The sequence below is a fragment of the Ochotona curzoniae genome, unplaced genomic scaffold, assembly GCF_017591425.1.
Source record: "Ochotona curzoniae isolate NIBS_2020 unplaced genomic scaffold, NIBS_Ocur_1.0 scaffold_3835, whole genome shotgun sequence".
In the NCBI taxonomy this organism is placed as follows: Eukaryota; Metazoa; Chordata; class Mammalia; order Lagomorpha; family Ochotonidae; genus Ochotona; species Ochotona curzoniae.
In genome coordinates this window covers 3394719-3421073 of record NW_024467114.1, presented here as the reverse complement: position 1 = coordinate 3421073, position 26355 = coordinate 3394719, and the positions used below count along the sequence as shown (strand labels likewise).

General features: G+C 56.9%; 1 protein-coding gene across 2 annotated transcripts in view; it reads right to left on the bottom strand.

Annotated features, from left to right (window-relative positions):
• Positions 1–2041: 2041 nt before the first annotated feature.
• Positions 2042–26355, bottom strand: part of NUDCD3 (NudC domain containing 3) — a 60491-nt gene continuing 36177 nt past the window's right edge. The window contains exons 3-6 of one of the 2 annotated variants that reach the window (XM_040965092.1): positions 23452–23584; positions 15577–15720; positions 7021–7209; positions 2042–3961 (exon numbers count right to left, since the gene is read on the bottom strand). In XM_040965092.1, the coding sequence (XP_040821026.1) occupies positions 3851–3961; positions 7021–7209; positions 15577–15720; positions 23452–23584 (577 nt within the window). In that variant the 3' untranslated portion in view covers positions 2042–3850. The remainder of the gene's footprint in view (positions 3962–7020; positions 7210–15576; positions 15721–23451; positions 23585–26355) is intronic. The other variant, XM_040965093.1, reaches the window with a different exon arrangement.

Sequence of the window (26355 nt, the reverse complement as noted above, 5' to 3'; positions counted from 1 at the left end):
AGGACAAGCACGGCTTGCATGCTTGGCTGGTGAGATCCTCTCCTGGGGCTGGGTCTCTCCTTCTCCAGGTCCCAGGCACCCAAGCCCAAGTCTGCCTTGTATGACAGGCTCGGAAATGTCACTGTGGGGTCACTCAAGGATTTCTTCACTCTCCATCGGGACAGGAAGTCACCTTTACATGGTGGCTGGCCTCCTGTCACTCAGGGCTGCTTCTCCAGGCACATGTCTGTGTGGGCAAGGGCTCCACACACTGGGTGAGCAGGCCCCCTGAGCACCACTGGGAAGGGAGATTGCTGGTTGTACCAGGGTTCCCACAGGGGTCCCAGTATGGCCCTGACCCTGGTTCCCTGGGAGCCCAGCCTCCACCCTGGATCTAGCCCACTTTACTGCGCGCAAGGGGATCCTACAGACCGTATCACAGCTATCCTCCAGCAGCCTCTTCCACTTGACAAGGACGTGGCGGAGAAAGGAACCCAGATTTGGGCTGACCACACCAAGGGGCCCTCTCTCCCTTGTCTTCATCCACCAAGCAGTGCGTGCCACATGCCAAAGGGTATGGCTAGAACCAGAGGGGGGTGGGAGTGACTGGTCTGGCAGGGTGGAGCCCCAGCCCCACGGCACTGTGCCCTGAGCTCCCTTGGGAGTCCCTTCAGTGTCCGCGGTACATTGAGGAGTTCGAGCCTGAGGCCCAGGCCACTAGTGCTGGGGAATGGGGAAGACCCGATCCCCTGGGGTCCAGGAACCCTTCCTGCCAGCGCCTCCCAAGCTCCCTTCCTCTGGGGAAAGTGGTCTGGGCTCACTAGAAGCCACAGAGCCCATAGATCTGGGCTTACACCAGCAGCCCCACTGGACTGCAGGGTGGTGGGAAGTCTACATTCCAGGCTGACAGGGTGCCCCGTCTTGGTGGGGTGCACAGACTTGGTGGGTGCAAAGAACTGCCAGGAGTGAAGTGGCCTCAGGAGTATCTGAAGTAAAGACTGGTCCACTCAATTCCCAGCCTTAAAGAGGAAAAGCAAAACAAAATATCAGGACAAGCAGAGGAGTCAGCTGAGCCGGAAGGACTGGGCATCAACTTGTCCTTCACCGCCGAGGAATGCCCGTGCCATCCTCGCCAGGACTATGTGATCACACGAGCCTGTGTCGGGTGTCCTGGTGCCCAGCAAACACTCCCTGAGCCAGCAGCCTGGCTCCAACACCGGAGCCCAGGGGCCTAGACGCCACAGCTCGCCTGAGGACACACTCCAGAGTGCGGGCAGCAGCTCAGCCAGGGCCGGCAGGGTGCTGCGCTGACAACTTCATCGTTTTATTCACAAAAGCTAAGCCGCCCTCCCTGGCTGAGCTGGCTGCCAGCTGGCCCACTGCGGGAGCAGATTGAGGAGGGTGAGGGTCTGTTCTCCCAGCACAGTGTTCTGGGCAGTGAGTTCTCTGTGCAGCAGCTGACGCCTCCTGGACACATGTCCACAAAAACACTTCTCCACTGCCCTCCCCCATCCCCGCACTCCTGGGGCCAGCTCTCAAGAGCTGCTCCTTTCTGCTGGGTCAACATTCGCCACACTCTTCGTTCATTCAAGAAACGCACCTGCCGCTTCCTGGGCCTATCCCAAGACAGAAGAAGCCAACAGAGGAAGCAGGAGATAAGCTGGTTCCTGGGAACTGGGGAGACAGGGAGAACCAGTGATCTAGACTTGCAAAGAGTGGGTCACTGCCAGGGTGCACCTGACGGCATGGCACCCCAGGCCACATGGCCGAGGCTCATGAGGGTAGCCATCCTGTGGAAATGTTCAGGATTCCACAAGCACCAAGCTGCAGGTCACAAGGGGCAGAACCTCCCGACTGATGTCCGTGTGCAGCTACATCCTTCGCTGCTTCCCGATGACAGGCTTACGGCCCTCAGAACGATGCAGGAAGTTTTGCCACGGCTGGGCGCCCAACCTGGATGGGAAGCAAGCCTGCAGAGCAAGCACCGTGACCTGAGCTGGTCGCAGGCAGTGACGGCGCATGGGGTTGTCCCAAAGACAAACATGACACATGGGCTCAGAACTGCTTAAATACAGGTTTATTGCAAACACACACCATGGAACCGGAGCAGCTCCGCAGGCTGGGCGCCCCACTCTCCTGGGCCCCCAGACGAGGGGAACACGTCACCCCACTTTCCTCAGGCCTCAGCTGGTGGAACTTAGTGCCCAAACTGCGGCTGTTGTGTCTAAAAGAGAAAACAGGCAGTGGGCCAGCTCCGGCCACTGGGATGGACAAGACTCCCAGGCCATGTGCTGGGAACAAGAGCCTGGGGCACAAGGTGGCTGCCACTACCACGCAGCCAACATCCCATGCTGCCCCTCCACCCCCAGGCGCGGACCGGCCAGTTATTTAATAGGGCAGGAAACAGGGAGAAAGTCACACAAAATAAAGTTGGATAGAGAGATCACCATGGAAGTGAGCCCTCAGCCTCCTGCATGACCCAGTGTGGCACACACCACGCACTAGCTGCTCCTGGAAGGCAGCTCTGGGGGGATGGGCGGGGACACACACACACACACACACACACACACACACACACACACCCCTCCTTCCCCAGGCAGGGCAGCCACATGCCAATCCTAGGGCTCTGATGGAAACTTGGGCGACAGAAGCACAGGCCTTCTCAGGCCTTAAGGTGACAGTCCTGTTGGACGGATCGATGTCGTCAGGGAGACCGCCCTGGCTTGGTGACAGAGCAGAAGACAGGGACACAGTGGCGCAGCCAGACCCCCACACTAGTAACACTTTCTTGCGGGGCCATCAGAAATCCATCCCAAAGTGATGACAATGGAAGCCAACTTGTTCTCCTTCTGCCAGGGCCCACGGAGCACGCAGCTGTCAGGGGCTCTTTCTCTCTGGGGGCAGTGTCAGGGAGCTGCACGCCAAGGCTGCCAGCAGTACCAGCTGGTAGGGGCATCATTTTCCTGGGGATGGCCAGAGACCCTGCAAGTACCAGGAGCACTGGCCGAGGGGTGGTCGCAGCCCTGGCTCAGGGGAGGCCTTGGGGTGTGGAGGCAGAGGCCAGGTCCTGGAGAACACGTGGGAAAGGAAGAGGGGCTGGGTCCGGGGGGTAGCATGCTGTCTTCACGCCCAGGCCAGTGCCTGCAGGGTTCCTCCTCGGCCAGCCTTGAGCTGGGGTCCTGCTGCAGGGCCGCAAGGTGTGCCTCGGGCTCCTTTCTGCCCACACTGCCCCACAGCCTGCCTAGAGGAGGTCTCATGGGTCCGGGTAGCCCAGGCCATGCGCTGGCAGCCGGTCAGAGGAGCCTGGAGCAAGGCCTTCCCCCCACCCCAGTGTCCCTGCGCCACCTACAAGGCAGCCAGCACATGTCCACAGAGAAGGGCATGGGGTTTCCTGAAGCAGCCCCCAGTGCAGCTGCCCAGCCACCACACACGGCCCTCATGCACGTGTCCAGCTCCACAATTTCCACAACTTTGGCTTTGCCCAGCACCAATTCCCTTCCCTCCCAACCCCCCAAGCAGAGAAGCAAGCAGAGGAGCATCAAACAGCAGCAAGCAGCGAGCAGGGGAGAGGCGGCCCGCACGGCTGGTTGCTGTGGAGACAAAGCCCATGATCTCTGGTGCCGGACGCCTCCCTCCTGTGTTCCAAACACCTCCAGTCCGCGGCAGCTGCGGCGGCCGCACCACAGGGGCCCCAAGCCTCTGCTGAACAGTCTGGATGCAAGGTCAGAGTGGAAGGCCTGGTTCACCCTGGAGACAAAGGCAGGCCAGGGATGAACAAGACGAGCAAGTCCCTGGCGGGCAGGGAGCCAAACGGGGTGACCGAGGACAAGGCCTACAGCCTTGCTGGCGGGGGCTCCTCTCCTCCAGGCCACTAAAACTGCACAGCCCCTGGGGAGATGTTGAACATGGCTGGGTCGAACCGCTGGCCTCGGAAGGGAGAGCCTTCAGCATCCCACCCCTTCTTCAGCATCTCATGGACTTTCTACAAACAGAAAATAGAGAGATTAAAGGGGTCACACAGCATGCACACTGCCGGCTGAGCCCACCTGCTTCCTTGGGGCATACACTACACCCAGCAGGCCCCTGGGCAGCTTGCGAGCAGGGAGGGCTGGGCACCTGCCAGGTCCTCTGTGATGCTGTGTCCACAGCCCCAGCTCTAACTCTCCTTCTGCAGGATGTCTCTGCGGCCCGTCTTCCATCCAAATTCCACACTGCCTGTCTGGCCGCAGCCACAAGACCCCAGACACAGAATGTGGAGGAGCTGCCCAGCTCCCCTTCCCCAGGCAGGGAGCCCCAGCCCGCCTAGCCAGGGCCCTGCCAGTCAGCAAGGCCCCGGTTTCCTGGGAGACACAGCCCTTCCCAGCAGGTGGCCACTTCGGACCTGGTCCTCCTCCAAGGTGGAGGCGGTGCACACACGACTGAGCAGGCCCCTCCACGCGGCATCTCCACAGTGATCTGCTTTAAGCAGCCGCAGCCAGGCACACCAGGGCTGGGCGCCTCCTTTCTTCTGACCGGGAGAGCAGAATGAGCTCGGCCCCTCTGCTTGCGGAGCAGTGTGGAAAATTCCCGGTTTCCAGCAAGGCTACCGGCCTTACAGCACAGCTTCCCCGCAAGTCCAATGCAGCAGCTTCGTGTTTGCAGCCCTCAGCAAGGCAACAGCACATCAAAGGCAGGGAACACGTACAAGGGCTTCGTCAGCCCTACACCCTGCGTCTCAGGGCTCTGGGACTGCAGAAGTCACCTTGGGAACTGCAATGGATGGCAGGGAGCTGTGTGCAGTCTCTGGCAGTACAGCCAGGGCATGGCCCAGTCATGGAGATGCAAGGCCAGCCAGTCCCCATCCACACAGGAGTGTACCGACACCTGAGGCACACAAAAGGAAGCCACCAGAGGCCACTGGAGCCTGGGCAGAGCCACACCAGCCATTCCACCCTGCAAGAAACTGAATGTTGACAAGGAGGAGGCCCAGGGCGCTGGACGCACTGCACAGACCTGTCCTGGCCCCGGTAAGGAGTGTCTCCTGTGCACAGACGGAGCCGTGGGCCCTGCACACCCGCACTCCCTTTGTCCACAGGAACCTGCTCGAGAAAAGGAACTAGAGCCAAGCAGTGCTGAATGTGCTGACCTGGCCAGAGCAACCTCACAGTGACGTAGAACATCCGAGTGAGCAAGGTGTCATCCCTTCAAAATAAAAGCAGTCCACAGTGGAACTGAGGCGCACGCAGCACAGGGACCCTACTGGGCCACAGGATCACCAGGTTCCTCTCTGGGTCCTGCCCATCTCTAACCTCCAAGCCAGGCCACGGGCAGTAGCATGCTGCACGTGAGCAAGGGCCCCCAGCTCGCACAGAACCTCCTGCCCCACACCACACCAGGGTCTGCATGCATGCAGGCACACAGTAACGACATGCTGTGCCAGCTAGCCTGTGGCAGACTGGCAAGAAACATCCTGGCACAAGCTTGAAGCCCCCAACATTCCTGGGAGCTGAATCCATTTGCTGGAAAGTCCTAGGCAGTAGGCTAGGCTACAGCCACCAGGAGGAAAAAGACCCATAGGGTCCCTAAAAGAGCCTGGAGCAGCCGCTTCCCGGGGGAGGGCGACAGTCACATGGCAGAACAAGGCAGCATTGTTCCCCAGCAGACATCACGGAGAGACGTCTGTCCACCCTGCTGACGCAAGCATGCCTGGCTCTCGGCAGCCCCTGCGAGGCCTGCCACCCCAAGACACTCAAGGACTTAGGAGCAGCCTCAGAAGGTTCCAGCTTCTCCCCAGAGGACCCCACAGCTCACACAACACAAGGTTAATGCACGCAGACCCAGTGTCGGGGGTGTGATGCACAGTGGTCAGCCCTCAGGGCTTCTTAGAAACACACAGGACAAAGGGCTCAGAGAGACCAGACCCCTTCCTGCTGTCTCGCACCTGTCGAGGCAGTGGACACAGGCTGCACCCTGGCTGTGGGGTGGACAGGCCCCTCATGTCCCACCTCCAAGGCAAAGGACCACAAGTTGACTGACACCACATGCAAACACCCTGCGACTAGATTCAACTGCAGCTAAGCAGGGCTGATTACACCCCGGGGTGCACTTGGTCAGTCCTGCGGGCACAACTCAGGAGGAGCCGGGACCTAGGTCCACACGGACCCATGGCAAAGGGCCTGATGGAGTGGAACATCTCTCCCACAGACACAGGCCGGGGGAGGGGCTGGAAGGCCAGGACATGAGGGTCTGGCATCAGATCTGGTTCAATTCCGTTCCCCCTGCTTGACAGTAACGTTGTAACTTCTCTGCTGTGGTCCTGAGGGACCAAGGCCAGCTCACCCCACCCACGTGCAGCAGGCACTAACAACAGGCCCCAGTGGGCCTGCCCGGGAGGTTGTCAGCTGACCCTGAAGTGTACAAGGCATTTATGCAGCCAGGCAAGGGTGGCCAGCACAGTGCAGGGAGCCACCTGCTAGTGCCCACTGTCCCGGAAGGCCAGGCCTGTCCCTGTAGACGTCAAGGTTTGGTTTCCTCTCAGATGAGAAAGGTGTGTCCAGGGGTGTTTCTGGAGAATAAAGAGCCAGGCCAGGCAGCACCTAGTCCACCGTGCTGTGGACACGGGACACTGGGCAGTAAAATCCATCTCAGGAAAACAAACAGCTGCCCTGGGACTAGTGAAGCAGCGAGGAAAAGCGTATGTACCTCCTTAAGAGCCGTCCCCACCTGGGCCATCTCCCAGCCCAACCTGCCGCCAACAACACGCCTCCTCACACCGGCCACCCACACTCCACCCGACTCTAAGTCCCTAGCTCCATCCAGGCCCTGCAACCAGGCCATGCTCTCCATTGAGGGGTCTGTGGAGCGCACAGAGGCCACAGTGGGACAGCGAAAAGGCAGCAGCTGCACCGGAGAGCCCTGGGCGGATGGGTACACCTCTCGATCCCCACCCCAGCCCTGCAGTGGCTTGTGGCACGGTGTGGAACACGGCAGGCAGCTCAGTGCACCTGTCTTCCAGCCAGGTTCAGGTGGCCCCAGCCATCCCCCACCCCGAGCCCTACGTACCAGCTCATGGCTCTGTGGCTTGCCCTGCAGCTTCTGGTGGTAGTCAAAGGTGAGCCTGTCCAGGACGGCCTGCTCCTCCTCGTCCACGGTGGCCATAGAGCGCTCCTTGTTGATCTTGTCAATGTCAATGGGCTCCTCGCCCTCCAGGATGGCGTTCCACCAGTACTCCCCAACCTTGCTGAGGTTCACCTGCAGCCACAAGAGGCAGAGTCTCAGTTCATGGGCAGCAGCTTGAGCCTGCGGGCCTCTCAAGCCAACCAGCACCACTCTGAGGGAGGGGTCTTGTGCCCTAGGGTAAGCACACCAGGACCCCTGCTGCCCCAGCAGGAGCCCTAAACCTGGGAACACACAGAGAGCAACCTTGTCCTTCTCTCCCAGGCCCCCGAGCCTCCAACAGAACCGGGTCCAGCAGTGTGCTTTCCTTGTTCTGAGAAAGGACACTGGCCGGGCCCTGAGTGGAGCCCTGCCCACCAGGACCTGGTCCTAGCCAGCGCAACCAGTCCCAAGCCCACCATGGCAAGTGGGCACCCAGGTACTGGCCATTAGCCACTTTCCTGGCAGCACTCTCCCTGTAGCTCTGGGTGTGGGGAGGCATAGGCCTGAGATTCAGGGCTTAGGCTCGCAGAACAAGAGCATCCTGTCCATTCAGGAAGGACAAGAGCTCCTGGATCCTGCCTGCTCAGGCCTTCTCCACATTCTCCATCCCATCCTTCAGTCTCAAAAGGCTGGAGAAGGAGCAGCCTGCTTGGAGCCACCCCCGCCCTGCTTCACCTGCTCATGATGAATTAGACTTAGCCCCACCCCCAGCCCGGAGGTGAAGCCCCTGGTGCTGAGTCTACAAACTCATCTACCACCACAGAAACTCAAGACCAAGTGAACACAGCAGGCACATGATCAGAACACCAGATGTGCTCAAAGTCCCTGACCAAGGGCCACGCGTGCCACGTGCTCAGTGGCTAGGCTCTGGGGGGAGGTTCCCTCCAGGGCATCACAGCAACATAGCCACCTGCCCACCCTGTCCTCCCGCTGTACACCCGTGCGACAGGACAAGGCCCAAGCTCCCTGCCAGCATGAACAGAGACCCGCAAACAGGAGAAACTCTTGCTGGGTCTGTGTACTGAGTGGACCAGGAGTCGGGTCGTGGACAGGTGACCCACAGCAGCCCTGGTCACAGCCAGCGTCTGAGTGCAACCCCTCCCTGCCTCCCTGAGTGCAGCTCCTAGCCCTGCCAGCTCCCCCTGCACACCGAAAGGGCGGGGCCTGGGGTGCAGGAGGGCATACAGCAGAAATATTTCAGAAATGGGAAAAGTAAGACAAACCTGCGATTGTGACAAGACATCAGGCTCCACCCTGCCTTCTAGAGCAAGGTGGGGGAGTGAAGAACAGAGGTGAGCAGGCACCCCCTCCGCAGCCAGCTCCGCCCCGGGACTCTGCTTGCTGCAATGCCCAGCGCACTGCTCTTCACATTTGCAAATTAATGTTTTATTTCTTTGGAAGACAGGGGCAAGAAAAAAGAGAGAGACCTTCCACCCACCCATTCACTCCCTGCAACAGCCAGGGGTGAGGAGCCCAATCCAGGCTCCCCGACAGCACCTGCTCCCTCCCACAGGGAGCCAGAGTCGGGAGCCAAGGTGGTATGGAACCCAGGAACCCCAGTGTGGGAAGCAAGCAGTTTCACTGGAATCCTAACCACCAGCTAAGCATCCGGTGGCATGAGCCTAACAGATTCCAACATTTAAAATAGCAATACAAGAAAAAAAAAAGGATCATAACTCCACCAATCACTTGCTCTGTCCGTCGGGGGCTGCCCAGTGACCGCTGCTCTGGCTGCTGCAAAGTCTTCATTTAAAAAAAAAAAGAAAGAAAGAAAGAAAGAAAATGACTTATTTATTTCAAAGGCAGAGTTACAGAGTGAGATAGAGAGAGATATCTTCCACTGATCGGCTCGCTACCCAAAAGGCCATCCATACTAGCCAGGTCTGGGTCATGTTGAAGCCAGGAGCCAGGAGCCAGGAGCTCCAACCTGGTCTCCACGTGGGTGGCAGGAGTGCCTTAGCAGGAAGCTGGAGGGGAGGCAGAGGGACTGACCTGTACTAGTGCTCACATGGGATATTGGTGCCAGGTGGCGGAATAACCTGCAGTGCCACAACAGAGCCATCCAACTGGATTTTTAAAATATTTGAGGCAAATATACTTAAAATTTAACTCAAAAGTGAACAATTCAACAGCATTTAGTACTCCGTAAGCGGCAACCATCACGCCCACAGTTTCAGAACACTCATCATCTCCTTGTGCCCATTCTCCATGGCACCAAAAGAAGTCCCATGCCCCCCTGATACTCGCCCCTCTGCTCCCCAGTCCTTGGGCACTGCTTCCTTCCACCTCTGGACATCGGCACGTGCTGGCCGTGTCCCAGGGCCTATCTGTGCGGCACCTTGGTCAGGCTGAGCGTGGCCTGGCAGACTGAGCACAGAGGGCCTGGCCTGGCCTCTTACCCACCTACTCCCTGGCACAGGTAACACCAGAGTGCACACCCAGCAGGACTTGCATGGGTGCCTGCTGCAGATAGCCTTGGGAAATGGAGCTGGCACCCTCAGGCCACCTGGACCCCCCCCCCCGTCACCAACGTCACCAACTTGCAGGCATACCCCTCTTCAGAACCCTGGGGGAGGGAGGCTTCCTGCTGCCATAGGGTTAGAAGACACTGCCTGGTTCAGTTCCCCCACACGGATCAAGCCACTCTACTGCAATGAGTGGTTTCTCCCAGAGGGAAGGCACCTGCTGGCTCCCCGGGGGCCCAGTTTGTCACCCTTCATCATGTGGATGCCAGGGGTCCCAGACGAGTCAGTGAGAGTCCCTGTGACCTTGCAATCCCACCACTTCCTTAGCATTTCCTGACTTTCCGGGGTGACAACACAGAGGCGATACCTACAGGCCACCTCTGAGTTCCACAGTGCTCCCAACACATCCCCAGAGGGCAACCTCAGACCCTGCGAGGACCGACTGTGCGGGCCTCCACCTGTGCCAGAAGCCCCCAGCATCCACACCCCTTCCCCCTTTAGCTTGAGTCTAGCCAGAGAAGCACCGCCTCCATTGTGGCTGCCCGTGTGAACTGGCACTGTGGCAGGGAGAAGGTGGCCTTGTGAAGCTGTGTGTTCCCCTGTTCTCCCTTTCAGTTTCTGCCACAAGCCAGCACTGGGCAAGCAAAGTCCCTTTTTAATGCTATCAGCGAGTCCTTAAACTTTGTGACTAATTTGAGATATGGACAGTAAGCTCGCACCTGCTCGTCCACTTCACAGATGCTAATGCTGCCAGGGCAGGAGCCAGGAGTGCAGTGCCTTGACCCACCACTGTTGCTTCCCAGGTCTGTGTTAGCAGAGCCAAACCAGGAGCTGGCACTGGGAGGCAAGTGCATCGACTCTGACGGATACAGGTATCCTAACTGCTGGGCTAAAGGTCTGTTCCCTCAACTTGTTTTTGAGTTTAAAAATTAACACAATCAAGGGCCCGGCAGTGTGGCCTAGTGGCTAAAGTCCTCGCCTTGGACACACCGGGATCCCATATGGGCGCCGGTTCTAATCACTGCAGTTCCACTTCCCATCCAGCTCCCTGCTTGTGGCCTGGGAAAGCAGTTGAGGACGGCTCAATGCTTTGGGACCCTGTACCCGCGTGGGAGACCTGGAAGAAGTTCCTGGCTCCTGGCTTCGGATTGGCACAGCACCAGCCGTTGCGCTCACTTGGGGAATGAATATTCGGACAGAAGATCTTCCTCTCTGTCTCTCCTCCTTTCTGTATATCTGACTTTGTAATAAAATAAATAAATCTTTAAAAAAAATGTAACACAATCAAGATGCTACACAGGCCAGACACAACACAGCCATAGTCTGTGTGGGCTGCAACCAGGAGACCCCAGGGTTCCCAGTAGACACACTGGGGGAGGCCTTTATCCTCCCTCTGCAGGGAACCTGGGCTGGGCTCCCCTCTGCCCAAGAACACCTTAGGCTGGCACCCTGCCCTCACTCTTTGGAACCTGCGGCCTTGGAGCACTTCACACAGAATCCTGACTCCATGTGCAGTGCTGGGGGCTCCAGGAGAACCTGGGTCACATGAAGGCATAGGGCTCCCGTTCTGCTTCATAAGCTCTCCCTGGGCCATGGGCTCCTCCTCCTGTCTCGCTCCATACACTCTTCCCAGGCTGTGGGATCTCGCCAGAAAGGCCACACCAACTTCAGAAATTTCACCTAGTTTCCACCCTAAATTTCAAAGGAGGACGTTAGGAGTCTTGCAAGACTTCACACATTCATACCTGCTGGCCAAGCAGGCAGAGGCTGCCAGCAGGGGCAGGAAGCAGCCTGGTGACAAGCACAGGCAGATAACTCTGAATCCACACAGAGACCAGGAGGTGCTTGGGGGGTCCAGTGGGGAGTGCCGCATCTTCAGTCCCCCGTTTCCGGGAGGCGGTGTGAGCTAGACGGCCCTTCAGGGCTCAGCGATGCAAAGCCAGCGCTTCCAGCCCCTGGGCCGCATTCCCACTCGTGTGTGCGCAGTGTCTGCACAGAGATGTGTGTGGACAGTGTCATCGCACGCACAACACGCCCCCGATGCAATCATGCCCAAGAGCCCTGCAGCAGGCGCCACCAGCCCACAAGTGCCCACGGCTGCCAGATCCCCAGAGGGGGCAAAACGAGGACAACATACACCCCAAGCATCTGGTTTCTGAGCCTGAACAAGGTACTGAAGGAGCCAGTGCTGCTGCCACAGCTGACTGCGTGTCCCTGCAACCAGGCGAGGAGCTTGCCTGAGTCAAGAAGTCTCATTTAACATTCTGAAGTGTAGGAGGGAGGAGGGGGGAGGCAAGAGCTGTCACACGGTTATAGCTGCCGCCCCTGCCGCCCCGGCTGTCTGATGAGATCCACAGCACCAGGGCAGGGGGAGCCTGCAGCCGCCTGCACCTGCCTGCCTGCTGGGAAGGCCGAGGGTCCATGGTTCGTGGGCAGCCCCTCTTCAGGCTGGCTTGCAGCAGCCTCACTCACAGCTGTGCTCCAAGCCCTGCCTCAGGGTCCTGGGCCAGTGGTGGCAAAAGACCCATGGCCCAGGCTGGAGAGGGAACAGGCCTGCAGTGCCTGAACCCCGGGGCTGCCTCCCACAGAGCTGGGGGAAGAGCCCTCCTGCAGCTCCTGTTCCCGGATGCTGCGTGTCCCTAGCCCCGTGGGGACATCACCCACTGCCCTCTGCCCCAGGGTCCTCCCTCCTCACTGTCTGCTTCTCCCACGAACATACATCGCTGGGTTTGGGGCCTGGTGGGGTGCTCCAGGAGGGCCTCATGGTGACAGTCTTTACTGCGGTCGCCTCTGCCACTCTTCCAGAAGAGGCTGCAAGCACAGGCCCGTTCCACGGCCCTGGAGGAGCACCCTTACTCTGCATACAAGGAACTAGGAAAGGTGCAGTTAGGCCGGGTCAGGTGACAGCCAAAGCAACACCCAGAGCTAGCTGCTGCGTTCCCAGCAAAGCTCTCTGCAGCCACACTCACTCTGGGAGACATGGTGCAGCGCATGGGACAAACAGGACCTTTAAGAGTGAAACCATCTGCTTGTCAGCTCCCAGCACCACGTCAGGCAGCCGACCACATGGAACTACAGGTCCCAAAACATCACCAACAGCTCAAATGGTTAAATCAAGATCAGTTAAGACCCAGTGCTCCACATCAGAGTGCTCAAGTTCAATTCCTGGCTCCAGCTCCTCTCTCTAGCTACTCCACATTATAGACCCAGGGAGGTAGCAGGTGAGAGTTCTAGTGATTCAGTTCCTGCCACCCAAGTGGGAAACCAGACCGAGTTTCTGGCTATCAGCTCTGGTCAGAGCCAACCCCAACTACTGAAGGACCCAGGGAGTAAACCAGCTGCTGGGACAGTGTTTGGGGACCAGCATGGTAGCCTAGTGGCTAAGTCCTCTGCCTGCAGTGCCAGCATCCCACATGAGTGGCACTTCATGTCCCGGCTGCTCCACTTCCCATCCAGCTCCCTGCTCTTGGTCTGGGAAAGCCATCGAGGATGGCTCCAGCCACTGTAGCCACTTGGAAAGTGAAGCAATGAATGAAAAAGCTTTCTCTGTCTCCTTCTCTCTGCAAATCAGTCTTTCAAAGAAAAATAAATAAATCTTAAAAAAAAAAAAAAAAAAGAACACTGCGTTGGTTGGCTCAGTGGGTTATTCCTGGCACCCCATAAGAGTGCCAGTTCAAGTCCCAACATATCTCCTGCTAATGTGCTACAGGAAACCTCAAGTACCTGGACCTCTGCCAGTCATACAGGAAGCAGGTGGACATCCTGGGTTCCGGCTTCAGCCTTGCCCAGCCCCAGCCACTGCAACCATCGGGCGCAGCAAACCAATAGATAAAAGCGTTCTCTGCCTTTCAAACAAATCTTTTAAAAATTTAATCAAGAGCCTGGCACAGTGGCCTAGTGGCTAAAGTCCTCGCCTTGCACGTGCTGGGATCCCATCTGGCCACTGGTTTGTATCCTGGCTACTTCACTTCCTTCCAGCTCCCTGCTTGTGGCCTGGGAAAGCAATAGAGGATATCCCAAAGCCTTGGAACCCTGCACCTGCATGGGAGACCTGGAAGAAGCTCCCGGCTTCAGATTGGCTCAGCTCCAGCTGTTGTGACCACTTGGGGAATGAACCAGCAGATGAAGATCTTTTTCTCTGTAAATCTGACTTTACAATAAAAATAAATCAATCTTTTAAAATTGAATCAAGAACATAAACAATCTCTTAAGAGTGCCATAAACAGTAATATTCAGGGTGGGCATTGTGGCATAGCAGGCCAAGGCTGAGATCAATTGAGCTCCCAGGACACACTTCCAATGCAACCTAACCTCCTGTGAATGCACCTGGAGGATAGGCAATGGTGCAAGGGCTGGGTCACTGCCACCCATGTGCGAGACTCGGGTGGTGTTCCAGGCTCCTGGCTTTGGCATAGCCTAGCCTGGACTGGACATGTGGGGGAATGAACCAAGGAATGCAAGATTTCTCTGTTTCTCTTTCAAGTAAACAGGCAACTTTTAGCCTATAAAAAGCACTGTTGTGTAAGCACACACATTCCCTGTGCTCAAGGCTGTGTGGCCGGGAAGGCAGCCACAGGTAGAGGCCTCCCCTTGGCACGGGCAGGCCAGGCAAGCACATGGGGCTGCAGGCTGGGGTGCTGTGGGGGCAGGACCTCTTTTCTCTGATCCTTCATGATTTCCAAGTGAGGGGGTCACTTTAGAAACACATTGTGCACTGGTGTACTCTGCAGAGCAGGCAGGGGTCACCACAGCTTGCCCTGCTGCTTCCTGTGACCTGTGTGCCAGCAGGATGTGCCAGGCAAAAACAAACTGAAGACACAGATGGCACATGGTGCACAGACAAGGCCTGGCCCGCAAGTCTCTGTGCCTCCTCCTGCCTTCCTCGAGGGAGCCCTGCAGTGGGCTTCACCTAGCCCAGCCCCGCTCCAGAGCCTCAGCGTGCTGACCTGTGAAATGAGTGTGCAGAAGACCATGCCACACCCGCTCAATGAAGCTGGCTCCCGTTGCGCCTGCTCCTTCACCATGTTGTGTGACCGCTGAGTCCCAATCGCATGTGCCCATGGGATCATATGTACATGGAAGTGAGCGAGCCCCACAGTGATAACCACGCTTTCAGAGACAACGCAAGGAGCGACTGTGACCTTCCCCACACGGGTTCCAAGCCAGGCCACAACAATGAAGGCCAGTCCCTTACACTTCAGGCAGGGCACCCAGAGATCAGGCCCAGGAAGCAGCACCCACAGGGAGAGCCAGGGGGCCAAGCACCCCGAGGCCCAGAGCCATGTGTGCTGCTGTGGCCAGGCCGACACAGCTCTCCAGCTCAACTCCGGGCCCCAGCAGCCCTCCACGCACAGGCCAAGCAAGTCCCTACCTGCCCATCACGGGAACCCTGTTTCCCGTTTTCCTCCTCGTGGCACACTTTGTGTCCATGCAGAAGCCTAGACAAAGGCAAATCCCGATGGTTTCTGTCCTAAAACTTCTTTGCACCTTCGGCCCTACTCCCACACCAGGGGTTAAACGCCCACAGGCCGGAAGGAGGTGGCGGGCTGGTGTTCAAGCCCTGTCGTCCCCTGTCGTTCCGCAGGAAGTCTTCCACAGCAGCATCCACAGGACTGTGGACAAGACTCAGCGTCCTCACAGGGCCCAGAGCCGTCACTGGCTTGCCAGCAAGCTGGCTCCTGGCAGCCTGGCAGCTGTCTGCTTGAGTTGCCACCATCTGCTCACCATGGTGGGTCCTGGCTGGGCGAGCAGGGCCTCTGGTCCAGGGGCTGTGCACCGTACTCCCCATACCTGTGTCTGGGAACATGTACTTCTCCATGGGTTTGCCTTGCTTCTGATATGAAGACAGCAAGCTCTCAGGAACAACCATGACCCACGGACCTGAGGCTCCAGATGGCAAGGCCACTGAGGCACACTTGCAGCAGAGTGCAAAATGCCCAGAACAGTCTGCCCACTGTGCCACCCACTGCCAGGCTACACGCAGATGCCCACTTACCAGAACGCACTTGCCCGGCTCCAGGCTCCAGAGCGAGTTCTCGGTGTGGATCTTGTGGGTGAGCTTCCCCTCCATGAGCACGCGCTCCCCACTCCCCTCCAACACAGCCACACGCATGGAGCTGCTGCTCAGAGCCACAGAGACCTGGGGACACAAGAGACACGCAGCTCACTGGTGAGCAGAAACGGCTTCTCGCCCCGCCACGTTGATTCCAGCTGGAAGTCCCAGTGAACCTGGGAACATCGGCCACAGTGGGAGCCCTGGGCTGTCCGCCCACACACCTTCTTCCTTCTCCAGTTCTCACGGTGGAGGTGAGTACATGGGATGGGAGAGCAGTGTGCCCCTTCCGGCTACCCACAAGCTGCAGCAGGCAGCCCTGAACAGCCAATGGACCGCACATGGGCATCGCAGGCTCAGGGTCCTGGTCACGGCCTTAGTGAGGACAGTGAGGACGCAAGGCCAGCCACTCTATCAGCTCATCTCGGCTCGTGAAGAAATCAGGGCTCAGCTCCGGTGCGCTCAGCCCTGCAGACGTCCGTCTGCACCAGGGGCACCCTGGGAGACTGGGGTCATACTCCTGGTACTTTCCTAGAGGTCATAACTGGAGGACGAGGAAAACAAACTGGTATTTACCCTCTGTTTGGGGCAGTCTGCTTAAATTACACATTTTAAAATCCAAGTCCTAAATATAAAATAATGCATGGGTTGTGTCTGGGCCCAGAGCGTTCAGATCGCAGACTGTGCCCGCTCAGCACCCTGATCAGAGTCCCCTGAGATGTCGTGGAATCACCTACTGATGATTCCAGACTCAGGGTTTGGGACACTCAGCTTGTATCTACAGGAAGCACGCATTCCATGGACTTTAAGGGCTTTCCATCATCAGGTGTGCAGAATCAAAGCCACAGAAAAGCCCTGCACACCACAGCATCTCCACACTGCAGCTAAGTTCTGCCAATAACACATAACACTGAGCCCCAGCTGGAGGCTCAAAGCCTGCAAGTGAACAATAGGGTGGAGAAGGCCCCCGGGGACTGCCATCACAGGCTAAGGTTCCTGAGCTCCCAAGGAGAGAAGTCACCACGAGCTACCCCCGGGCACACCCGGGCCCAGTGTGGAGCCAGCCAGGACCCTCTGCTTGCTGGGGCTGTACCACAGGATCCACATGCAACCCAGGGACTCCTCCCCACGAAACCTCATGTCCATCCACACCCATCCTTCTTGGGACAGCAGAGCTGGTGATAATCGCTCCCTGAACAAACCAGACTCCGAATGCAGCCCGACACAGTAACAAACTCTCCCCCCCGAGGGAGAGCACCAGACAACAGGTGCTTCCAGGAGCCCCTGCTGAAGACACTACAGGGACGAGCAGCCATTTCTCTGGTTTCTGTGACCGTCAGAAGTGACAAGAAGAGAGAACAGCCCAGCAGTGAGGGGAATGAGGGAATGTGAGGTGAGGCAGGAGCAAACGTCCACCAGGCTGAGGAGAAGAGTAGAAGCAGTTCACTCAGGAGGCACAGCCACAGCTTGGGGCCAGCAAGGATGGCCAGCAGCCAGGTGAGCACACAATGGGGAGGAGTTGGACCTCTGGAAGCCCATGGCGTAGAGGACAGGACTCCGCTGTGCTCCCAATATGGGATCCTGGCGCATGCAAGGTGAGGACTTCAACAGCTAGGCTGCCACACCAGGCCCAAAATTTAAACTGCATTTACACTAAAAACACATTATCCTTTAATCTGGTGTCCCTGAATTTTCTGAGGTGTCCATGGATGGGGGCAGAGGGAAGCCCTGGGCTGCACCCCTCCCACAGGACCGCTCCCAGGCCACCTGTCCTGCCTGCGCAGCACCAGCTGCCACTGGTGACAGGGCTGCCAGGGCACCACACACGTCTGGCTTCCAGTATCCCTCACATTACTTGATAATGCCCCCATAAAGGCCAAAGCAGACATGCTGACAATTCAGAAGCCAAAAGAAGCTGTCACAGGGCTTCCTCTCAATTTTATGGAAAAAAAAATACAGTGCAATCGCTAAATTCTATGGTAACAGCAAACCTATCCACAAGATTGTGAGAAAGGGAAAAGAAATTTGTGCTAGTTTTGCTGGCACACCTTAGGCGGCGAGTGCCACAGCCACAGCGTGTGCAGGAAGGCTTCAGCCAGGGGTCCCTGAGGCCACAGCATGTGGGCCCGTTCTGCTGCGGGGGCAGCCTGGCACTACACACAGCCAGTCTTCAACTGTGCCAAAGCCGGGCTGCTCCTCCTGCCCAGCCTTCATGGGGGCCCAGGGGCCCAGGCCGAGACCACGGGAGCACAGATTCACTCTGCCGCCGTGGGGCACCACAGCAGGCACAGGATGAAGCCAGCCAGAGGACACCGAGCGAGGAGCCGGCAAGCTCTGGAAAACAAAACAAAAGCGATTTGCTCATGTTCTGGCGACACATCAGACAGCGTGGGCAGCTACCATCTTGTTTATGGAATGCTTCCACCATTGCTTCAGCCCCAAAGTGAAAAACACACGGAGGAGAAAAGGTCAGAATTTAAAATCCTATTAATAACAAAAAATGCACCTGGCCACCTTGAGTCTGTTGGCCACGTGTGCTTGCAGCTACCTCACTGTTTCAGCCCCTCCGCTGCACAGCACATGATTCAGCGAGGCCCCCGCGGCCCATCAGCACAAGGAGCAGTCCTAGCCCTGGAGACACACAGGAACAGTCATCAGAGCTCCATGCGACGGATGAAACCGGGAACACGTCCTTCCACGCAGCATCAAAATCCTGTCTAGTGCGTGTCAAGCTCCCAGAAATCAGTGAGAAAAAGAACAAGCTGATGTTGGCAGCAGGCCAAAGACAGGACCAGTTCAGAGGAGAGGCACATGCCGACTCCACTGGGTCCTGAGCGCTGCCCGACGGACCCCAGGAAGGGCGATGAGCACCCCACCACTAGGCACCTCCTCCGACGGAAGGGAAGACCACACACGCTCAGGGTGCCCCTAACACCATCAGAAACATCAGTTGTCTAGACTGACACGCTCAACTGGAAAAATCTATGCAAACATTCCAAAATTCAGAGCTCTCTCAAGTCTGAAGGCGCCTCTGGCCCCCAACATCCTGAATAAAGGGTATCAAATCCCTCTGACACCCCAACGAGATTCAGAAAAACAGCAGCCACACTTCAACGGGACTGGTACCCAGCAAAGCACACTGCGAACTGGAAGTCACACAGAGCAGTCGTGGCTTTGATGGGGACAAGGCTGAAGACTGGAACAACCTAAATGTCTATGGGCAGGGAATGAGTTTAATAACCAGCCCATTTGGGCCCCCAACTTCTGGGAGAGGCATCCTGCACCACACCACCAGTTCAAGTCCTAGCCATCTCTTCCCATCTCCTGCTAATGTGCCAGGGAACACAGTGATGGTGGCTCAATTGTTTGGGCCCTGACACCCATGTGGGAGATCCAAATGGAGGGCCTGGGTCCTGGCTTTGACCTGCCTCAAACCTCGTTACTGCAGAGTGAACCAATAAGCTCTCTGTTAGATAGACAGATGAATCAATTAATCTTTTAAGAGAAAAATGATTGGAAAAGTCAACCTATTGAGGGCATAGCACTGTGACGTACTAAGTTTCAGTCTGTGGTGCCAGCATCCCATGTGGGCGCTCATTTTAGTTCCGGCAGCTCCACTTCTGATCCAGCTGCCTGTTAACGCATCTGGGAAAGCAGCGCAGGATACCCTAAGTCCTTAGGCCACTGCACCCACGTGGGAGACCCGGAAGAGGCTTCAGATACCTGGCTTCAGACTGGCCAGGCTCTGCTATTGAGGCAGTTTGAGAGAACCAGTGAATGGACGATCTCTCTTTGTCTCTTCTGTCTTTAATCTGGCTTTTAAATAAAATCAATAAGTCTTTAAAAAAAAAAAGTTGGCCCATTGCTATAAGCGGGCAAAATCCCAGGGCAGGAGCCCTGCGATGAGAGGTGGTAGTCCTGACTTGGCAACAGGTTAAGGGGATCCACTGACGCCTTCCTGTGCACCATTCAGTGCGGGTGCACGGGGCGCCAGCCTAGTTCTGGGCAGGGATAAGGACGTTGTCTGAGTGAGTGGACACAGTATCTGTGCTAAGTAGGACTGGGAAAGCCCGTATTTGCATCTGATTATCTATGCATTCAAGCACCCTGAGTCAGCTGGATGCTGATGGGGGCGAGCCAGGACAACGACCACAGGGGCGGGGCAGGATTCTTACATGTGCACACTGGACACTTTCACCATGCCAGCAAATTATGTATTCAAAAACCAGATAAATTGAAAATGGGGAGGTAACTGCTGCCTCCCGGCTAGGCTTCCTACACAAGTCCTAGCACAGGCACCATGTGGCATGATGCTGGCACGATGCTGGCAGCATAACTTAGGACCTCCATGGCAGGCTCACGGGAAGGTAACACCACAGGCCCCATGCCCCAGCATCAGGAGACCCAATGGGACACACCCAGGACCAAGGTATGGTTCTGGAAGGTTCCTGGCAGGGACAATGCCTGGGAGGAAGGACAGGAGTGACATCTGCCTGTCTCTCAGCCACAACTGTGCTTTGGCACCACTGAGCGCCACTACTTGGGGGATGGTCTGTCTTACCAGGACGGCTTAAACCAAAACCCCCGGAGCTCGACTGCCCTTGTCTCACATGGGCAGCACATAAGTTTGTGGGTCGTGGGGGTGACATGCCCTGTGCCTGCACCAGGCTGTGCTTCCCAACAGAGTGCGGAGGAAGCCAGGGCCCAGCTCAGGGCGACCTCAGCATGTTCCAGGACATTCAAGTTCTTCACATTCACCAGGAAAGAGACGTTTTTACATGCTGTATGCCATGTAACTTTTTCTCCTCTCACACACTGTCACGTCCCCCATGCCCCACGAGGGCAGTGGAAGGGTCATGCCCAGAGGTACTGCCCCAGGAGCACCGTGGGTGGCTCTCATTCCTACAGCCAACACAGAACTGTCCATGTGAGACCTTCCTTTTCCCAGCAGCAAAACGCCGACTGTCAGCCAAGCCACTGCACTCACGGCCAGCATCGAGCTTCCCTCTGCTGAGTGCCACAGACCAAACCCGAACATAAACACTGCTGGCAGGCAGTGGGACACTTCAGGAGTACCCAAAAGGGCTCTTCAGCTGAGAGGAAAAGCCCTTAGTCCAGCAAAATTCCAGAAACAAGAGACTCTTGCCAAGTTTTAAAGGATCACAACTAAAACTCTAGGGTCACCAAGAAGTGGACCAACCAAGACTTTCTAAAAAAACTGACGGTGTTTGAAGACCAGAGGAAGCCTTCCCAGGCAGAAGTGACACACTCACTGTGGGCAGTGGGCAGAGCAGCACAGCTCCGCCATGGTCTCAGCTGCTGCACCCCACCTGTGCCCACTGCCCACTGGGGTAGCAGCTAGGGTCACCTGGGCAGCCGGGTCAGCCCTGGGAGGGCCCCATGCCTTCGGGGCAGGGCAGGGTCACTGTCACATAAATGGAGCGCCCCACACCAGGGCCAGCCTGGGCAGTCCTTCATCCGGACCCCTCAGCTCTAGTAAGCCCATCTGTTCTGTGTGGTGGCGACCACCATGCGTGGGGTTCAGACGATGCCCCGGTGCAGTGAGTCAGAGCCAGGTCACCCTCGGTAAAGACGGGGCTTTGTCACCACAAACATCCTCACAAGTGCATTCCTACAGCAGGGGCTGCCTGCACTAGGGGCCCCACAGAGGGGCACCATGGCCACAGCTTGCCATTCCCAACAGGAAGTTGCCCTGGTCTCTGGTCCTGAGTTCAGAGCGTACCATCTGTCTGAATCGGAGCCTGTGCAGGTCCTTGCAGAGCTCAAGTCAGACAACAGACCAGGAGGCTGGCAGGCTGGCAGTCATTGTCAGCCAAGTGAATGATGTATGGTCACTAACACCTTACAACTCATTCAAGTGAGTGGCAGCCACGCCCAGGGCACTAACACTCTGAGACAACAGGAGCAAATGACAGAAGAGCAGCGGGCACCACCCTGGCCTTCCAGACACACACAGGAGTTCTAGGGATCTGAGCTGATTTGGAGCTTCGCTTTATAGCGGACTCTGTGACCCCTGGGGTCACCAGGCATTGTGAGTCATCTCCCAAGGTAGGGAGAAGGAGTCAGGCAGACGGATGCTTCCTGGAAAAGCTGGGTCGCTGTGCCTTGAAGGTGTGGGCCCCGACACCGGCTGGCAGCAAGCACTCCATCTCCCCTCCCAGAAGACCCGGCCTTCAAAGGGCTGTGGTCCATGCTCCAGGCAGATAGATCGAGGGCAGGTCTGCTGGCTTCAGGTGGAGCCCAGGGGCCTCAGGGAACGTCTTGGGGCCTCACTGCACGTCACACCTACTTGGTCCCGGCAGAGCAGCGCATACTGTGACGCAAGTGCACTGCATGGGGTGAGGGGCAAGAGCCAAGTCACACCCAGTGTACACAGTGGTCACCCCAAGCAGAGGGGAAACCAGTGGCGTTTGTGCTGATGAAGCAAAGCTCACAGCCCGGGCAGAGCTGCGAGGTTTGGAAGCAATGTACTTCACTGTGCCACTCCACCAAGGCTGCCCGGGTGCCTGCTGCTCCTGGAGGGAGACCAGGACCTGCTTCAGCCCCAGTCCACACCCACAGCCTGGAACCACTGACATGCCCGGTAGGGAACAGGTTCTTATCCTGAGGACCGGAGTAAGGACGCTGCTGCGGGCACACGGCCAGATCTTTATGCTGCACTGACAATTATGTAACGTCCTGTTTGGCATGCTACAAAAGTTTTTTTTCCCTTCCTGTAAGGGAAGCCTACCAATTACAACAACCTACAATAATGTTATTTCTATCAAGATCCCCAAGTAAACAGCTTTCTCCCACTAAATAACCGCACTGCATTCCAGCCCACGAGACGGAAGTCTCTGACACCAACTGCCGCTGTGACAGCACAGCCTCCCACGACATGAGCCCTTCATGCGAGCTGAGGCCACATGCCCTGTCATCACTGTGACCTAAAGCTGCCCCTGGCCTTCTGAGGGCCAGCAAAGGGAACCTCACCTGTGACCTGACATGGTTTAAAGGAAGCTGGGAGTGTTTGTGACTCAAGACACTGAAACACTTTTGTGACCCAGCCCTGTGTCTGCACTTGTGCCTGGGCAGGCAAGAGCAGGCATCTATGTGTGATGTCAGGGCACTAGCCCCAGATGAGATGGGAAATCCCGATTCTGGACACCCCAGGTGGACCTCAGAAAGGAGGAGGGAGGACAGGAAGTCTCCCTGGGCACATGTGTCACCTATGCTCATTCCTCAGCAAAAGGACGCGGAGGCAGCGCAGCGACAACAGTCCCAGGCCACGGGCTGGGCCTATCCCTCCTCAGCTCTCCTGCGCCTGGGGTGCCGCAGCACCCGAGCCTCTCTCCACCATCACGATCACAGACTTGACTCTGACCCACAGCCTGTCACACACATGGTGAGTGCTACCCACCATGCCCAGTGTGGGCAGACCTAGCCAGAAAACTCGAGACCCCCAGGCCCGCCGCGGGCGTTCAGCTGACTGGAGTTTCCTTGGGGAGACCTGAGGTAGGCTACATCTTTAGGAAAACAGAGTTCACTGAGGTAGCAGCTGAGTGCCCGCCAGACCCGAGGGGCAGGCCAACGGCACCAGGCCCTGGGGGCACCTGGGACTGCTACCAAGAACCAAGGCCGTCCAGGACATGGGCTGCTTGCCCCGCCGATGCCTCACAGAACCAGAATGGGGAGTGCCAGTAACGGGGAGCCCTGCTGGCCAGCTGGAAGTACCTCTGGGTAAGGGATGAGGGCAAGGACAGGGGCGCGTGCACACGCCCATGCACACACGTGTGTGCACACACCCAGGGCTGTTACCTGCTTCCCCTTCACCACATGCTTGGGCACTGGCACCCTGACCTCCAGGTCCGTGTAGTCTTGGGACCAGGTGTAATTCTCCCGGACGGCCCCGTTGTAGCTGTCAGGGTTTCTCTGAAATTGCTCCTGAAGCCTGAAAGAGAACAAGAAGGTGAGTGGCAGGCAGGGCAGAGGCCAGGGCTGTGGCACGCTCCCCCACGTCCCAGGAGCCCAGACAAATGCCCCTTCAGTCACCCGCTTTCACGCCTTCAAACCCCATTCCCAGGTGTCCCTGACAAGAATAAGGAAAAGCTAGAGACGAAACCTCACAGAGTTCAGGACAAGCCTCTAGGACTATAAGCCAGGCGCCAGCATCCCCACAGGGTTGGTGACGAACGACCACTGGGTCTCTCTTTCCTATAAACTGTCTGATAGGGTCTACCCTTACAAGAAGAACCAGGCCAAGCAACGTCATCCTACAGCACCAAACTAGAACCCAACCTGGCACCTCTACCGTCTCCTGGAGAGTGAATCGAAACCACAGGCGCCGCGGGGAGACCGTGCAGCTATCAAGACATGGCCTGAAAACCCGACAGGCCAAACCTCACCACACAGGCCTGTTCCTGATGCACAGGTGCACACAGGCCAAGCCAGCTGGTGTCATCACACAACTTAATACTATACAACTTAAGTGTAAACCCACAAGTCCATCACAGGAAGACATGAGCCACAGACGGCAACAGCTATGAGCATGGAACATTCCAGCAGTACCAGAGAGAGCGCAGACCCTCTTGCAAGGTGCTGAGAGCAGCAGGTGGATTGGGAAGGAAGAGGGCCTCACAGGATTCTGAGCCTGTGAGTTCACTCAACAGGAAAGCACCAACCATAGGCCGATGCCTGCATTGCAGAACAGACAAGGGCTGAGGAGGGCTGGCCCAAGTTCTGAGGCAAGAAGGCACACGTCTACTGTGGGTACATCTTGCCCTGTGTGTGTGTTAGGCAGCCCTCAAAATTATATGCTGACATTGTAAGCCCCAGGACCCCAGAATGGGACCTCTACATGATCCAGTTATAATACAGCCAACATGTTGGGGCCTACACCAATGGGACTGCTGTCCTTCAAGGTGGGAATCCTGGACATACAAGGAGACACCCAGAGGGAAGAGACTGGGGCGACACTACTGTGAGCCAAAGAATGCCAAGGACTGCGAGCCATCGTGCAGTGGGATATGGCAGTGAGGATCCTGTCCCAGAGTTGCCCAGGGAGCAGAACCCAGCCAGCACCCTGCCTCAGGGTAGAGCGGGAATCCAAGTGGCTTCAGCCACTCTTTCAGGGTACATGGCTGTGCAACCAAGCAAACGGAGGCTGTGGACGCTAATCTCAGTCAGAGGAGGTACCAAATACAGTGCTGAGGACCTGCAGGACGGCCTGGGTCTACCCAGTGGGCAGGTCAGCACCTCGAGCAGACCCAGGACACTCAACAAGTGAGCCGTACCAGGAGCGTGGTGCCAGCAGGAAGCAGAGGGCAAAGGGACAGGAGATATAGAGCAAGAGAATGGCCCAGACACCCTCTGTAAGACTATTCTCCAAACTGCTTACTGGGCACAATGGGCTAAGCTGCCACCCACATGCCAGCATCACATGGAGTGCTGGTTCCGGTACCAGATGCCCCCCTCGCGTCTGGGAAAGCAGCGGAAGATGGCCCAAGTGGTTACGCCCCTGTACAACATGGGACTCCTGTCCACATGCTTTGGCCCGGCCCAACTCTGACTGTTCAGGCCATTCGGGGTGTGAACCATTAGACTGAAGAGCTCTTGCTCCATAACTCTGCCTTCCCAATAAGTGAAAAGAAATCTCTAAAATAATCTAATGTGTGGCTTCAGCTTCTGGAGGAAATATCTGTACAAAGTGACATGAAAAAGCAAATCCCTACAGGCAGCCTGTCACCCTTGGCCACCTCGCGTGGTGGACCACTGGAGAACTCACTCTTCCTCAAGAGTCAGTTCAACGCCCCACAAGAGCCATGAGAAACAGCTTCCCTTGACAAGAGGGGCTAGCCTGGCCGCTCGGCCAGCAGGGGGCGAAGCAGATGCAAGCTTTCTCTCTCTTCCCTTCAACCCGATCGTTTGCTGTTAACTCTACCTTTCAAATACAAGTTAAAATAAATCCATATTAATAAAGAAAAAGTGGGGCTAGGGTCTACCACTATGGCATGGGGAGTAAGGCTGCCCCCTGGGGTGCTGGTTTCCTATGGAACAACATGAATGGTTTGAATCCCAGCTGTTTTACTCCCAACCCAGCTCCCTATTAATGTGGCTGGGAACGCAGCATAGCTTGGCCCAAGTGTCTGGGCTCCTGTACCCATATGGGAGACCCAGAGGAAGTTCCTGGCTCTTGATTGGCCCAGTTCTGAACACTGCTGCCAGCTGATGGTGGAAGAGCAAATGTTTTCTGTATCTATAATCCCTGCCTTTCAAAATCAATCTTTTAAAAATAAAATAAACAAAAATGGAACTAGTGTTGTGGCGCAGTGGATTAAGCCACAGCATGCAACACTGGCATCCCATGAGCATCTTTTGACCCAGTTCCCTGTTAATGCACTAGGAAGCAGAAGGTGACAGCCCAAGGGCTTAGGTCCCTGCTGCCCAGGTGAGAGACCTGGGTGGAGTGTCTGGCTCTAGGATTCAGTCTGGTCCAGCACATTCAGGGAGTGAACCGGTGGATGAAGGTCTCATTCTTATTCTCTCCCACCCCCAATCCCAACTCTGCCTTTCAAGCCATAATGACAACCACACATTAAGTGTTCACAAGAGTCAATGAGGCACCCCACAACCCCTGCAGCCAACCTGGAAGACCCCAGGTCAGGGCACAGGAAGCAGGCACAGTGACAGGAACTTGCCAGGCCCTCCAATGTGAACATGACG